The 16,292-nt window shown below is 45.5% G+C and overlaps 1 protein-coding gene across 1 annotated transcript; it reads left to right on the forward strand.

The window, feature by feature from the left end:
• Positions 1 to 4,549: 4,549 nt before the first annotated feature.
• Positions 4,550 to 5,136, forward strand: LOC123163829 (uncharacterized). Its single transcript, XM_044581212.1, has one exon. It carries the CDS (start codon positions 4,641 to 4,643, stop codon positions 4,950 to 4,952), a length of 312 nt encoding a protein of 103 aa, XP_044437147.1. The 5' UTR covers positions 4,550 to 4,640; the 3' UTR covers positions 4,953 to 5,136.
• The last annotated feature ends 11,156 nt before the right edge of the window (positions 5,137 to 16,292 follow it).

The following is a 16,292-nucleotide window of genomic DNA, read 5'->3' on the forward strand; positions in this document are numbered from 1 at the left end:
TTAATCTAAGCCATGTTTAGGCATAGCAGTAGCGTTGGTAAATCAAGCACGGAAATAAGAGAGGACAGTTCTCTCTGTTAGCTAGCTTACACACCCTAATTACCCCCTAAACCCTCCCCCCTTTCAAAAAGAAACAAAAACCCCAGCTACTGAAATGTTGACGCGTGGAGGCCTTTTGGTCCCGGTTGGTGCCACCAACCGGGACCAAAGACCCTCCTGCGTGGGCTCGCCGCACCGGCCACGTGGAGGCCCATCTGTGCCGGTTCGTGTAAGAACCGGGACTAAAGGCCTAGGGCTTTAGTAACGACCCTTTAGTCCCGGTTCAACAACCGGGACAAATGGGCCTTAAGAACCGGGACAGATGACCCTTTTTCTACTAGTGTAGATAACTTGTGCCACATCATTAGCTAGGACGAACGGTTCGTCAGTGTACCCAAGATTGTTCAGATCCACTGTTGTCATTCCATACTATGGGTCTACCTGTACCCCGCCTCCTAACAGATTGACCCATTTGCACTTAAACAAAGGGACCTTAAAATCATGTCCGTAGTCAAGTTCCCATATGTCCACTATGTAACCATAATATGTGTCCATTCCCCTCTTGGTTGCTGCATCAAAGCGGACACCGCTGTTTTGGTTGGTGCTCTTTTGATCTTGGGCGATCGTGTAAAATGTATTCCCATTTATCTCGTATCCCTTGTAAGTCAATACAGTCGAAGATGGTCCCCTGGACAACGAGTACAGCTCATCACAAACAGTGTTGTCACCTCTGAGACGTGTTTCCAACCAACTGCTGAAAGTCCTGATGTGTTCACATGTAATCCAGTCGTCGCACTGCTCCGGGTGTTTGGAGCGCAGACTGTTCTTGTGTTCATCGACATACGGGGTCACCAAGGTAGAGTTCTGTAGAACTGTGTAGTGTGCTTGAGACCAAGAATGCCCGTCCCTGCATATTATTGAGTCCCCTCCAAGCATGCCTTTTCCAGTCAGTCTCCCCTCATATCGCGATTTAGGGAGACCTATCTTCTTAAGGCCGGGAATGAAGTCAACACAAAACCCAATGACATCCTCTGTTTGATGGCCCATGGAGAAGCTTCCTTCTGGCCTAGCGTGGTTACGAACATATTTCTTTAGGACTCCCATGAACCTCTCAAATGGGTACATATTGTGTAGAAATACGGGGCCCAGAATGACAATCTCGTCAACTAGATGAACTAGGGCGTGCGTCATGATATTGAAGAAGGATGGTGGGAACACCAGCTCGAAACTGACAAGACATTGCGCCACATCACTCCTTAGCCTTGGTATGATTTCTAGATCGATCACCTTCTGAGAGATTGCATTGAGGAATGCACATAGCTTCACAATGGCTAATCGGACGTTTTCCGGTAGAAGCCCCCTCAATGCAACCGGAAGCAGTTGCGTCATAATCACGTGGCAGTCATGAGACTTTAGGTTCTGGAACTTTTTCTCTGGCATATTTATTATTCCCTTTATATTCGACGAGAAGCCAGTCGGTACCTTCATACTAAGCATGCATTCAAAGAAGATTTCCTTCTCTTCTTTGGTAAGAGCGTAGCTGGCAGGACCTTCATACTGCTTTGGAGGCATGCCGTCTTTTTCGTGCAAACGTTGCAGGTCCTCCCGAGCCTCAGATGTATCTTTTGTCTTCCCATACACGCCCAAGAAGCCTAGCAGGTTCACGCAAAGGTTCTTCGTCCCGTGCATCACGTCGATTGAAGAGCGGACCTCTAGGTCTTTCCAGTAGGGTAGGTCCCAAAATATAGATTTCTTCTTCCACATGGGTGCGTGTCCCTCAGCGTCATTCGGAACAGCTAGTCCGCCGGGACCCTTTCCAAAGATTACGTGTAAATCATTGACCATAGCAAGTACGTGATCACCGGTACGCATGGCGGGCTTCTTCCGGTGATCTGCCTTGCCTTTGAAATGCTTGCCTTTCTTTCGACATTGATGGTTGGTCGGAAGAAATCGACGATGGCCCAGGTACACATTCTTCCTGCATTTGTCCAGGTATATACTTTCGGTGTCAGCTAAACAGTGCGTGCATGCGTGGTATCCCTTGTTTGTCTGTCCTGAAAGGTTACTGAGAGCGGGCCAATCATTGATGGTTACAAACAGCAACGCGTGCAGGTTAAATTCCTCATGTCTGTGCTCATCCCACGCACGTACACCGTTTCCATTCCACAGCTGTAAAAGTTCCTCAACTAATGGCCTTAGGTACACATCAATGTCGTTGCCGGGTTGCTTAGGGCCTTGGATGGAATTGGCATCATAATGAACTTCCGCTTCATGCACATCCAAGGAGGAAGGTTATACATACATAGAGTCACGGGCCAGGTGCTGTGATTGCTGCTCTGCTCCCCGAAAGGATTAATGCCATTCGCGCTTAAAGCAAACCATACATTCCTTGGGTCACCTGCAAACTCAGCCCGGTATTTTCTCTCGATTTTTCTCCACTGCGACCCGTCAGCGGGTGCTCTCAACTTCCCGTCTTTCTTATGGTCCTCACTGTGCCATCGCATCAACTTGGCATGCTCTTTGTTTCTGAACAGTCGTTCCAACCGTGGTATTATAGGAGCATACCACATCACCTTTGCAGGAACCCTCTTCCTGGGGGGCTCGCCGTCAACATCACCAGGGTCATCTCGTCTAATCTTATACCGCAATGCACCGCATACCGGGCATGCGTTCAAATCCTTGTACTCCTCACCGCGGTAGAGGATGCAGTCATTAGGGTATGCATGTATCTTTTGCACCTCCAATCCTAGAGGGCATACGACCTTCTTTCCTGCGTACGTACTGTCGGGCAATTCGTTATCCTTTGGAAGCTTCTTCTTCAATATTTTCAGTAGCTTCTCAAATCCTTTGTCAGGCACAGCATTCTCTGCCTTCCACTGCAGCAATTCCAGTACGGTACCGAGCTTTGTGTTGCCATCTTCGCAATTAGGGTACAACCCTTTTTTGTGATCCTCTAACATGCGATCGAACTTCAGCTTCTCCTTTTGACTTTCGCATTGTGTCCTTGCATCGACAATGACCCGGCGGAGATCATCATCATCGGGCACATTGTCTGGTTCCTCTTGATCTTCAGCAGCTTCCCCCATTGCAGCATCACCGTATTCAGGGGGCACATAGTTGTCATCGTCCTCTTCTTCTTCGCTGTCTTCCATCATAACCCCTATTTCTCCGTGCTTGGTCCAAACATTATAGTGTGGCATGAAACCCTTATAAAGCAGGTGGGTGTGAAGGGTCTTCGAGTCAGAGTAAGACCTCGTATTCCCACAGCTAGGGCATGGACAGCACATAAAACCATTCTGCTTGTTTGCCTCAGCCACTTCGAGGAAATTATACACACCCTTAATGTACTCGGAGGTGTGTCTGTCACCGTACATCCATTGCCGGTTCATCTGCGTGCATTATATATAATTATGTGTGTCAAAAGTAAGAAAATTAGACAAGTATCTATCTAAAGTAAGAATTTTTTTTCTTTCAGAAAGAAGATAAGAACAAAGGCTCACCACGGTGGTGCCGGCGACGAGATCGGCGCGGGCGATCGACGGCGGTGAAGACGGGGACAGGGCGTGACGGACCGCTAAACATAGACAAATCTCGGGAAAAATGGAGCTCGGAGGTCGAGCTTCGAGAGGAGAAAGCTTAACTAGTGTGGCTCGGGCATTTCATCGAACACCTCATGTGCATAGGAGGTGAGCTAGAGCACCCAAATGCCCTCCCCTCGCCGGCCAGCAAAAAACATAGCAGTGTAGTGCTCTGCTCGCAGGCGAGGGGGTATATATAGCCACTTCATTGGTCCCGGTTCGTGGCTGGAACCGGGACTAAAGGCCCCCCATCTGTCCCGGTTTGAGCCACGAACCGGAACCAATGGATGTGGGCCAGGAGCGAGGACCATTGGTCCCGGTTCTTGCCATGAACCAAGACAAAAGGGTCCCGACGAATCGGGACCAATGCCCCACGTGGCCCGGCCGGCCCTCTGGGCTCACGAACCGGGACATATGCCTCCATTGGTCCCGGTTCATGGCAGAACCGGGACTAATGGGCTGGGCAGGTCTCAACCAAAGCCATGTTTTCTACTAGTGAATGTATCTATCTTGATACCTGCAAAAAAAAGTATCTATCTCAATTTTATGTTCCATTGCAGGTTATGGGCTACTCCCTCGGTCCCATAAAATGCTCTTATATTATGAGACGGAAGAGCGTTTTTTACACTAGGACAGAGGGAGTAATTAATTTCGAGGTGGACGTAACGACCGCCTAAAGAATTGAGGCTAGAGAGTAGCCGGAGTTACCGCCGGCCGGCCGCCGAACCTAGCTAGGAGCCAGGCGTGCCAAACCTAGGACGACGAGCGACCATTGCCGCCGGCCAATTAATCGCACTTGATGATCGCCAACCACAACTAACCATGTGCCAGTGTTCAATGTGCGGCGCCAAGCTGCAGGATCACAAATTCGATCAATGGTTTCTTCGCCTCCTACAAATACAGGGAGAGGGAGGGGATGCATGTCTGTACTGTACGCCCGAATCAGAAAGACACGCATCTCCTCACAGTAAACAGCGATCGGCCGGCCGTGCGCACCGGAGGAGAGATCAGACTCGGGGTGACATGGCGACGGCCACCGTTCGCCTCTCCGCCGGCCGCCTGCTGGCGCTGGCCGTGGTGCTGTGCGCGCTCACGGCGGGCGAGTCCGCCAAGGCGAGGTACATCTCGTTCGACGCTCTCAGGGCCGGCCAGCCCCTTGTACACGGGGTCGGTGTCCCGGCGCCGGCCCCGGCCCCGGCCCCTGTAAGCGCCGGAGGGGTCAAGGCCCCGGCAGCCGTCTCATCCATGGCGCCAACCTCGACGGCGGCCGCGGCAGCGGCCCGGCCGATGGAAGGTGGCGCCGTCGTCGTCCTCCGTCACCTGCTCCACGCTTAGATACATGCCCTGCATGCTCTTCACTTGATCCTTGCATTGTGTACTTCTACTACTTCGCTGTACGTACGAACGTACTCGTAATAAGTAAATAAAATTCCACAGTGGCATGTCCATGTTTGTACTACTGTAGTTACGAATGCGACCGAATGATTTAATTACGAATAACGAAGGTTTAAATTCCCAATTCCTCATGTGTACATAAGTCGACAATTCTACCATTCGGTAAGCTTGTTAATTCGGCATTCCTCATGTTTCAAATGGAATACAGCTTGTCAATTCTACCACAGTGGCGTGCCTCATGTCTCTTTTTGGAAGAAGAAGAACTCCTCCGCTTCTGTCTTCAGCAAGGCGTGGCCTGCTATGCCACAAAGAGCAAAAGAAAATGCGCCTATTGGGCCTCACGTCTAGCCCGTCTTGCCTCAGCCCATTAGTTCTCCCCGCTCGCATCAACCAACCGTCCACTCGGCCCTGTTCTAGAAAAAACAGTATGTACTTAAACTGTGCTCTGTCCAAAACAAAAAGGGACTGAGGTGTGTACGTGGTCTTAGAATAAATCCGAGGCATACCGTCGATCATCCGAGGACCAAGCAATCACACGAGCACGACACCAAGATTTGTTAACGAGGTTCATCGATATGGCTACATCCCCGGGGCCTGACTATGGGCGCTCCTCCCCATGACACCGCTACAATACCGCACCCGGTCGCCCTGGACACCGGCACATGCCGCTGGCTTCCCCTGCGTTCCGGTGCTATTATGTTGGCATAGGTTACATCGTGTGTCTACCCCACTATATATGAGAGGCCTAGGATACAAGTGTCTTACTAGGACACGACTCCATATCCTATCTAAACAAAATACAACTACAAGTCCAACTGTAACCTACCTTGTACACAATATTCGACACAACTTCAACAAACTCCACATTTGCGAATATTCTCCACCATCTTGGATTCGTCCATGCGTCAAACTTTCATGTACATTGAACTTGAGTTTATCCCATGAGTACCGCTGCTACTCCAAAGACTCCATATGACTCCACCTGCAACTTGTAGTCCCTTCTTTTCTTGACCACTGTCAACACTCGAGCAAAATTAAGTTCCTCTTTACTCTAGTGTATGCTCTCAACTTCCAGAGCTCCGTCCAACGCCATCACACACTGATCACTGACCTACGAGAAAATGAACACATATTGGGTGTCACACATAAGAGTTACCTGAACTCAACATCACCGCTCCTCCCTGACCGTCTATCTGAAACTTGAAAGTTTTTCACTGTTGCTTCTAGTCACCCTGAGTCAAATTCGCAGTTGTCTCACCACATGTATGACCACCAAAGCCCTGGCCCGTCTCCATGTCCCCTGTGCTAACCGCACGCCTCGCCGCTATTACCACGTCGAGCCTCCGCTGTCCCGGTCGAGTCTCAAGGGTCGGAAACCCACACCACTCAACCCCCACTGCAGAGTACCATCGATCATCACCGACCGATGACGAGTTTCACGCTTCCATCATACCACTGGGCTCCAGTCCGAACTACGTGTCCCTCGCTTTTTCCCCTTTGCTGAATAGGCTTCGATTCCTGGATCCTTACACCGTAGCCCCTCAATCCAGCACCGAGTGAAGTCTTCCAGACTCCAGCTCCACCTTCAACATGACTCCATGGTAGATGATCAGTCTACCCTTGCGCCCCGTCGACTTCAAGCTCCGTGTGTACACCACCTTGAATCAAACCCGCGCCATAGCCTTGTCGAAGACACACAAGCACTCAGGCATGTGCCACGTGTTTCCACGCCCAGAAGGCGGTCACCATCAGCATCACGCACCTATGTCGTCGTAGCTGATCCCACCATCGTCTTCTGTACCGATCGATTCACGTCGATCCATCAGACTACCCAGTCCGACCCAGCCGAACTCGTTCGACTGTATGACACACTCGAGACTCCCAAATCGTCTTCTGCGAATCTCCATCCATCACCTGATAATTTCATCTTAGCTGACATGACTTCCTGCAACTCCTTCAAGCATCCCTGTCGCGCCAAAAATCTTTCACCCATGTCTGCTATAACCCAAAGTTTTCAGTTTCATTGAACTTCTCCACCTCAAATCCGATGCCCGATGGCATCATGATTCTTCGTACAGCTGACCTTGTGAATAATAACGAGCTTCCCACGCAATGCCCAAGTACCGACGTACACAAACAGAACCTGATTGCTCCATGTACTACTAGCGTTTGCTTTACGTGAACTTGTCTCCTTGGCTTCAACTTTCAATGCTAGCTAATTGCTTTGTCTAAGCCCGATGGACGCACAAGACAATGGATCTCTTCAACCCGATTTGATTCCTTTTGCCTCTGTGTCACATAAGGACTCGGTCCTCTTTTTTTTCAACAAACAAATCCTCACGATGCCTTCGGCTCTGGACAAACGAACGGATAGCTCCTGGTCAATTCGCTCTCAGCCTGCTCCATGCACATCTGCCTCTCACTTCAGCCCCTTTAGCAGCCCAAGTTGGGCCGAGCCAGCCTGCTCTTCGCCTGGGCCTCAGCCGTTATACGCTCGTGCACCGCCTGCCTGCATGAATCGATCCGTCTCACTGCCGCCGTTGCTTTCCGATCTCGCCGAGAACACTGCCCGACTGCTCTTTTCCAAACACGATACATGTTGTCTTCCATGAAATCTTCCTCTCGGATCAACCTCGTGGATCCACCGACACGACAACCACAGCCACATCTCCAATCGCACATATTGCATCTTGCAAGATCTCGTCGACAACTTTCACGTGTTCTCCTCTAGATCAACGATTCACAGCATCTGAACAACCTAGCTCATGATATCACTTGTTAGAATAAATCCGAGGACCAAGCAATCACACGAGCACGACACCGAGATTTGTTAACGAGGTTCACCGATATGGTTACATCCCCGGGGCCTGACTATGGGCGCTCCTCCCCATGACACCGCTACAAAGCCGCACCCGGTCGCCCTGGGCACCGGCACATGCCGCCGGCTTCCCCTGCGTTCCGGTGCTATTATGTTGGCATAGGTTACATCGTGTGTCTACCCACGCTATATATGAGAGGCCTAGGATACAAGTGTCCTACTAGGACACGACTCCATATCCTATCTAAACAAAATACAAGTACAAGTCCAACTGTGACCTACCTTGTACACAATATTCGACACAACTCCAACACGTGGGAACAAGAAAGGGAGGCTTTCTTTCCGCTAGCTTTATTTCAATTTTAAAATGTCCAGAAAATGTAGAATGTAGGCAAATTCGAAAAATGTTTATCAGTTATAAAATGGTCACCAATTTGAAAAATCTTAGTGAATTTAAAAATAATCTTTTTACACAAATATATAAAGATTATAAAATGTTCATGAATTTTAAAAATGCTCGCGAACATAAAAATTGTTCATGAATTTACAAAATGTGCACAAATCTACAAATTGTTCCTTAGTTAGAATAATAATTGCAAATTTGAAAAAATATGTCAAACTAAAAAGGTTTGCGAACACAAAAAATCTTCCTTAATTTAAAAAAAGCTTCATGCATTTAGAAAATGTTCATTCATTGAAATAACTTTTTTGAGAAGTGAAATATTTTAAAATATTTCAATCAAAGGTTTTTGGAATAATAGAAATATTGGATGCAAAAAAAATAAGAAGTGATGAAATAATTGAAGTAACTATTTTGAAATATAATTGAAATCTAGTATTTTCCAATAGCTGAAATCACCTTTTGAAAATAATAGAAATCACTACTTAGAAATAACTGAAATACGTTTTTCAAAACTGAAAAGGTTTTTTGGAATAGTGAAATAATTGGAATAATTGTTTTCAAATAAGGGAAACAACTGAAATTACTTGTAATATTTATTTAATTATATCTTAGTTCAAACAATGATATTTAAATGAGTTCAAAATGTGTCTATATTGGTCTTGTCATTGGGATTTCAAATATATAAAAAAAATGAAATTTTGGTTTAAAAGATATGCGCATAAAGACATCTCTAAGAAATAAAATGCTAGCCTTTTGTATGGCAGGTAGAGAGAGAATGTTAGAGCCATGCGCGCACCTTGAGTACTCTCTCTGACAAAAAAAGGTGATGGTACCAACGTGGTGATTTGATAGTGTTATACGGGATAGGATGTACACAATACATCAGAATACTTTTGGTAGTGTGGGCCCCTGACAACGTGGATCTCAACACACTTGGATGGGGTTTCCTTCCACGGTAGGTACCTTCACCTTTAGAAACGATTTTAGTTGAGCACATGTCTCTATTTCCCTTGCGGCCTCCACCAGCAAGATTATGAACTATTTCAGAGCCCATTGTGATGCATGTGGACTCAAAGTGATGTTGTATCGCAATAGGCCATAAAATAGTTCTTAAACTTGTTAACACTTGATCCTAAAAAATTGGGGTTAACAGTCATCTTCTTGACTTACATCGTTTGGGACCTGATATAAGAAACACTTAGAGCAAGGGTATTATCCCCATTGATCAAGTTGTCATATATCATCAAAACCCACTAGGGCAATGGTGCACTTTCAATAACGCAAAAAGATAAAACACACACCATATAATCGAAGATCAATTCATCGTACATGCCACATGCTCAACTTTTTGTTTGACATGTATAGTATGTTAGCAAGATTTTTTTTTTTTTTTGCATATGATAAATCACCTTCGGCTGATTGACACGCTCACCCTCCTCTTCTCCTTCTCGCATGAGTATTAGCCTCCTTCAGCATAATGTTTAATGCTGTTATACATAAATAAAATCCAACTCTGGTTGTATCTAGTGTGTCTGTGATGTTTGCCCAGCCACCCCACTCTGCATCAAAGCTTGTGTAATCATCGTGTGTACATATGCCAACAGTCATGCAAGTGATGGTTGTCGTTTCCCAGGCAATTGGTCGGCCTACAGGTCCGATTGTACTACATTGTTTAGATGTATTTTTCTACATTTTTTGCATTATAAGCTTAAAGGGGCAACAGAAACGACCAAAACAACAAGCCGGTTCTTCATAAGCATTCAACAAACACCTTGTGTGCACGTAAGAAATCTGAATCATTTTAGAAAATTTACAAGCACAAGTTGTCCAATGTTGATCACAACAATGTACTTGTAATAACACCATGGGAACGTATCTGGTGCACCGGGGCAATTTGTGCTACCGGTGCACCGGACCCTCGTTGCACATTCAAAAATATTCAAAAAAATCCAGAAAAAAATTAGTGCATTCACACAACATCAATGTATGTTTTCACAAAAATTCAAGACATTGGTCGACATACAAATTTGACATCCATGTGCTAATGGGACAAAACTCAAGCCCAACTTGTGTTATGTACTATTCAGTGTCAAATTATTCATTTTTGTATCTCGAGCAATCTTTCAAATTTTGATTTGAATTTTTGTGACAACATACATTGATGTTGTGTCAATGCACTAAATTTTCCAGATTTCTTTTGAACATTTTTGAATGTGCAACATAGGTCCGGTGCACCGGTAGCACCAATTGCCCCGGCGCACCAGATAGATCCCCATAACACCATACCACACCATCAATATCCCAGCATATAAAGAATACATGTATGGCATGTCGTAAATGTCAACGCAATCGAAATGTACCAAACTTGTGCAATTATTCTTGATAGCAAGCGAGTACTTGCGCAAAAGCAAATATGACAAGGGAAAACCACTTAGGGGGGGTCCACTTGTGGGGACGAGCAATCTTTCATTATTGAGATGGATCAGCTACAAGGTAGAATCCAACAAGTAAAGGAAGGCTCTAATCCCCCCCCCCCCAATTTCCGCACGCAGATCTTGGTAGATATGTAGGCCAAATAGTTTCACTTTCTCCTTACTCTAGAACTCTATAATGAACAAAAAGAGTCAATCATCTATCTATTCTCGAGCTTAGGAAGAGATTTAAGTAAACAACTTTAATAAAACCCCCTCAGTCTGCTAATTATCTGAAATTGTCCCTATTTCCACCAACAACATTCCTAAGCAATGTTTTGTAAGATAAAATAACCAAAATGGCTTCCAAATGGTGAAATACTACGTGTAGGGTCTAGTAAAATGTCTCGGGAAGCGCAGATTCTCCATTGTCGACATGGCTGGGGACTGGTTACTTCGAGTCTCGACAATGCTCTAGGCACCTAAGCTCACTATTTATTAATATTGTTGCAAGATAGAACACATTAGCTACTATCAGTCTAGTACGATTCACATGCCATCATAAGTGACATCGAATTTCTGGCATGCAAAAATCATCCATCAACCATGGACAAGAAGACCAAGAACGGAAAAAGTAAATCTAAAGTTAAAGGTACCTACCCGGCAGAGCTCCACAATTCAAGGCCTGTTGGAGATTCGTGCAATCTTTTGCAAGTAAAGTGGTTATCATTCGGTGAAACTAGGAATACAAGGAAAATACGCAAATGTATCGAAGATTGGTCTTTTTCAAACAATAGTATAATTGAAACCGGTGTTTTGAAATAATTGAATTCCACTATTGTTGACTTAACTGAAATCACTTTTGCGAAATAGGAAATCTTTCTAAAAATTGAATCCAGCTTTTTTGAAAATAAGTGAAATCACTTGTGCGAAAAAAAACTAAAATGTTCTTTGAAATAATTAAAATTTGTGTTTTGAAAAAATTGAAATCCACTCTTTTGTAATAACTAAAGATCACTTTTTGAAGTGTGGAATCTTTATCAAAACATTTCAATCATTTTTCCGAAACAATAGAAAAAATTGTTGAGGAAAAATAAATAATTTTACAAAATGATGAAAATACTTGAAATCACTATTCCTAAATAATTGAATTCTAGTATCTTCTAATACCCGAAATCACTTTTCTGTAATAATAGAAATCACTAAATTAAAATAATTGAAATTCTTTTTACAAAAGGGAAATAGTGAAATAATTGAAGTCACTATTCTGAAATAATTGTAATCATTGTTTCAAAATAACTGAAACAATTGAAAATCACTTACGAATTTCTTTAATTATCTCAATCAATTGGTGAAACAATGATATTTAAATGTGTTCAAATATATAGAAAATTAAAAAAATGAAATTTTGATTTAAAAAATATATATGATTCATATTAAGTATCACTAAGAAATAAAATGCTAGCCTTTTGAATGGGAGATAGAGGAGAGAGAACGGTAGAGCCATACATGCACCTTGAGTAGTCTCTAACAAAAAGGTAGTGGGACCCACATGGTGATTATTAGTGTTAAACGGGATGTGATGTAGCCAATACATAAAAGTACTTTTGGTGTGGGACCCTGACAATACGGATCTGGGCATCCTTGGATGGAGAATCCTTCCACGGTAGGTACTTTCACCTTTAGAAATGATTTTAGCCAAGCAAATGTATGTATTTCCGCCCCTGCAACGACACTGGCGTGACGTTGTCAACTAGGCCAACACAAGGAGGACCATGCCATTGCTTTACCGGTCCTTATGATGATGTCTTCTTTTGCCTTGCCATGGCGTGGAAGAAGACAACACCATAAGGACCATCACAAGAAGACACCGTCACAAGGACAAGGAAAGCAATGGCCATGGTTCTCCTTGTTTTGCCCTGGTTGATGGGTGCCATGAGGAGAATGGTCTACTTAACTTGGGTTGGCAAGTCCTTCCTTGTGTTGTGTTTGGTGTGCTCCCGCCCGCTGTTTATATAAGGGGAAAATCATATCTTGGATGGATGTTGCTCAATAGTTTCTTCTACTTCTCTATCTCCTAAGTTAATGTTGAGATATCTTGCTCCGTTGCTTCTTGCATTAATGTTGGGAAGGTTTTTTTAAGCATTAATTGTATTTATTCGATCTTATCTTCAAGTGAAACCTAATGTTGATGCTCATATGAAATCAAAATCAAATCTTAGGCAATGATTGAATCTTGCATTTACATTTTCTAATGGTGCTACATTGGTATTGATATCATGATATCGTTTTAGGTAGCGGCTACATGATGTGTTCTATCCTGATGTAGTCTGTTTCTGTGGCGCCCTTAGGCCGTTGCTAAGAGTGCACGATCCTACGGTCGCTTGGGGACTGAAGAAACTGGATCTATAGAAAAGAAATAGTTTTGCATTCTTCTAGGTACAGAGGATGTGTAGTGGATCCACAAATGGCTTTGACAGAGCTAGATTATGAAGCAGTAGCACACCATTGAGATTTGTTGTAAATAATCAGCACTCTCAGAAGGCAGACCAGCGGCGATTACGCGGAAGCCAAATGAAGGTTGTTGGGCAGTTGGCGCGCGACCACCATTTTTACATCTCCTGTAGGTGGAGATACAAATTTGCACCATGAGGTGTTGTATTTTACATCTCTGTGAGGCCAAGATGTAATTTTGTTTGCATCTACATCATTTGGAGAGGGGTTTTGGGGCCTCAGAGATGCAAAAATTAGTTATTTTTGCATCTACATCATCAATTGGAGATGCTCTTAGTACATATCTACTAATACCTACTAATTGTGACGCCCCCGATTTGACCGTACACTAGTCATGCACGCAAATGTGTACGATCAAGATCAGGGACTCACGGGAAGATATCACAACACAACTCTAAAACATAAATAAGTCATACAAGCATCATAATACAAGCCAGGGGCCTCGAGGGCTCGAATACAAGTGCTCGATCATAGACGAGTCAGCGGAAGCAACAATATCTGAGTACAGACATAAGTTAAACAAGTTTGCCTTAAGAAGGCTAGCACAAAAGTAGCAACGATCGAAAAGGCAAGGCCTCCTGCCTGGGATCCTCCTAACTACTCCTGGTCGTCGTCAGCGGCCTGCATGTAGTAGTAGGCACCTCCAGTGTCGTAGGAGTCGTCGTCGACGGTGGCGTCTGGCTCCTGGACTCCAGCATCTGGTTGCGACAACCAGGTAGAAAGGAAAGGGGGAAAAGAGGGAGAGAAGCAACCGTGAGTACTCATCCAAAGTACTCGCAAGCAAGGAGCTACACTACATGTGCATGGGTATATGCGTAAAGGGGCATATCGGTGGACTGAACTGCAGAATGCCAGAATAAGAGGGGGATAGCTAGTCCTGTCGAAGACTACGCTTCTGGCCATCTCCATCTTGCAGCATGTAGAAGAGAGTAGATTGAAGTTCTCCAAGTAGCATCGCATAGCATAATCCTACCCGGCGATCCCCTCCTCGTCGCCCTGTTAGAGAGCGATCACCGGGTTGTATCTGGCACTTGGAAGGGTGTATTTTATTAAGTATCCGGTTCTAGTTGTCATAAGGTCAAGGTACAACTCCGGGTCGTCCTTTTACCGAGGGACACGGCTATTCGAATAGATAAACTTCCCTGCAGGGGTGCACCACATAACCCAACACGCTCGATCCCATTTGGCCGGACACACTTTCCTGGGTCATGCCCGGCCTCGGAAGATCAACAGGTCGCAGCCCCACCTAGGCTCAACAAAGAGGTTAGCACGCCGGTCTAAATCCTATGCACGCAGGGGTCTGGGCCCATCGCCCATTGCACACCTACACGTTGCGAACGCGGCCGAATGCAGACCTAGCCTAGTAGGCGTTCCAGTCCAATCCGGCGCGCGCCACTCAGTCGCTGACGTCACGAAGGCTTCGGCTGATACCACGACGTCGAGTGCCCATAACTGTTCCCGCGTAGTTGGTTAGTGCGTATAGACCAAATGGCCAGACTCAGATCAAATACCAAGATCTCGTTAAGCGTGTTAAGTATCCGCGAACGCCGACCAAGGCCAGGCCCACCTCTCTCCTAGGTGGTCTCAACCTGCCTTGTCGCTCCGCCATAAAGTAACAGTCGGGGGCCGTCAGGAACCCAGGCCCACCTCTACCGGGATGGAGCCACCTGTCCTTTCAGCCCCCTCATCAGAATCACTTGCGGGTACTCAACGAGCCGACCCGACTTTAGTCACCACATGTGTCATGTATATAAAGTATATAGTATATACCCGTGATCACCTCCCGAAGTGATCACGACCCATTAGTATAGCATGGCAGACGGACAAGAGTGTAGGGCCATTGAGGGAACACTAGCATCCTATACTAAGCAGTAGGATAGCAGGTAAGGGTAACAACTGTAGCAACAATGACAGGCTTTGCAGCAGAATAGGATTAACCGGAAGCAGTAACATGCTACACTCTTCTAATGCAAGCAGTATAGAGAAGAGTAGGCGATATCTGGTGATCAAGGAGGGGGCTTGCCTGGTTGTTCTGGCAAGTAGGAGGGGTCGTCTTCGATGTAGTCGAACACACGAACATCGGCAGCGGTCTCGAAGTCTACCGGAAAGAAGTAACGGAGGGGGAACACAATAAATAACAGAGCAATCAAATGTAACACAAAGCAAGACGCGGCGATACGTTGTGCTAGGGGTGACCTAACATAGGGATAGGTGATACCGGCGAAAGGGGAAACATCCGGGAAAATATCCCCGGTGTTTCGCGTTTTCGGACAGATGAACTGGAGGTGAAATTTTGCAGGTTCGCTATGCTAGGGACGCGTGGCTGGCGAACAGGTTGCATATTCGGATTCGTCTCGTCATTCTGAGCAACTTTCATGTACAAAGTATTTTCATCTGAGTTACGGATTATTTTATATGATTTTTATAAGTTTAAATGATTTTCTAAATTTCCAGGATTTATTTTAATTCGAAAATAAAAGAGAAATTGCTAAATGTACCCAGCCCTGTGTACACAGCAGTTTACACAGGGGCTGACATGTGAGCTAGCGGGACCCAGTTGACCAGTCAATGTTTGACTGGTCAACAGGGGGGTCCGCGGACCCAGTACAGCAGCCCTTGACCCCTGGTCCTGATCCACTAACTCCAGCACCTTCTACTTCCACTGATCCGACAGCATCAGGGAAGCCTACATTGGCATTGCTCCTGAGTTAGCCAAAGAGATCGCGGAAGAAGCACTTTTTTTCAGCGAAGGTGGGATTTCTATGGTGATGAGGTTAGTGACTTCAGTTACCTTCTCGGTTCTTTTCAATGGGGAGCGTCTTTGGGGCCCCGTGTCATTGACAGATTAGGCTAAACAGGGTTTAATTAAGTTAACTAGTGATTAGGTTATTCTAATTATGATTAATTAAGTTAATTAATTCTTTAATTAATTAATTGATATTTTTATTATATTTTTTAATTCTTTTTTTATAAAAATGTTCTGGGCAGTGGGCCCAGTTTGGCAGTGGCCCAGAGGCCTATGCGGGTTTGGTCCAGCGGGCGCCTGGAGTGGACAACCCGCCAGGGCGATAGGGAGCCCGCCCAGAAGGGCGCGGCCGCGCTGGCGGGTGCCAGGCGCGCCGGCGGGCGGCGGC

The sequence above is a fragment of the Triticum aestivum genome, chromosome 7D, assembly GCF_018294505.1.
Source record: "Triticum aestivum cultivar Chinese Spring chromosome 7D, IWGSC CS RefSeq v2.1, whole genome shotgun sequence".
In the NCBI taxonomy this organism is placed as follows: domain Eukaryota; kingdom Viridiplantae; phylum Streptophyta; class Magnoliopsida; order Poales; family Poaceae; genus Triticum; species Triticum aestivum.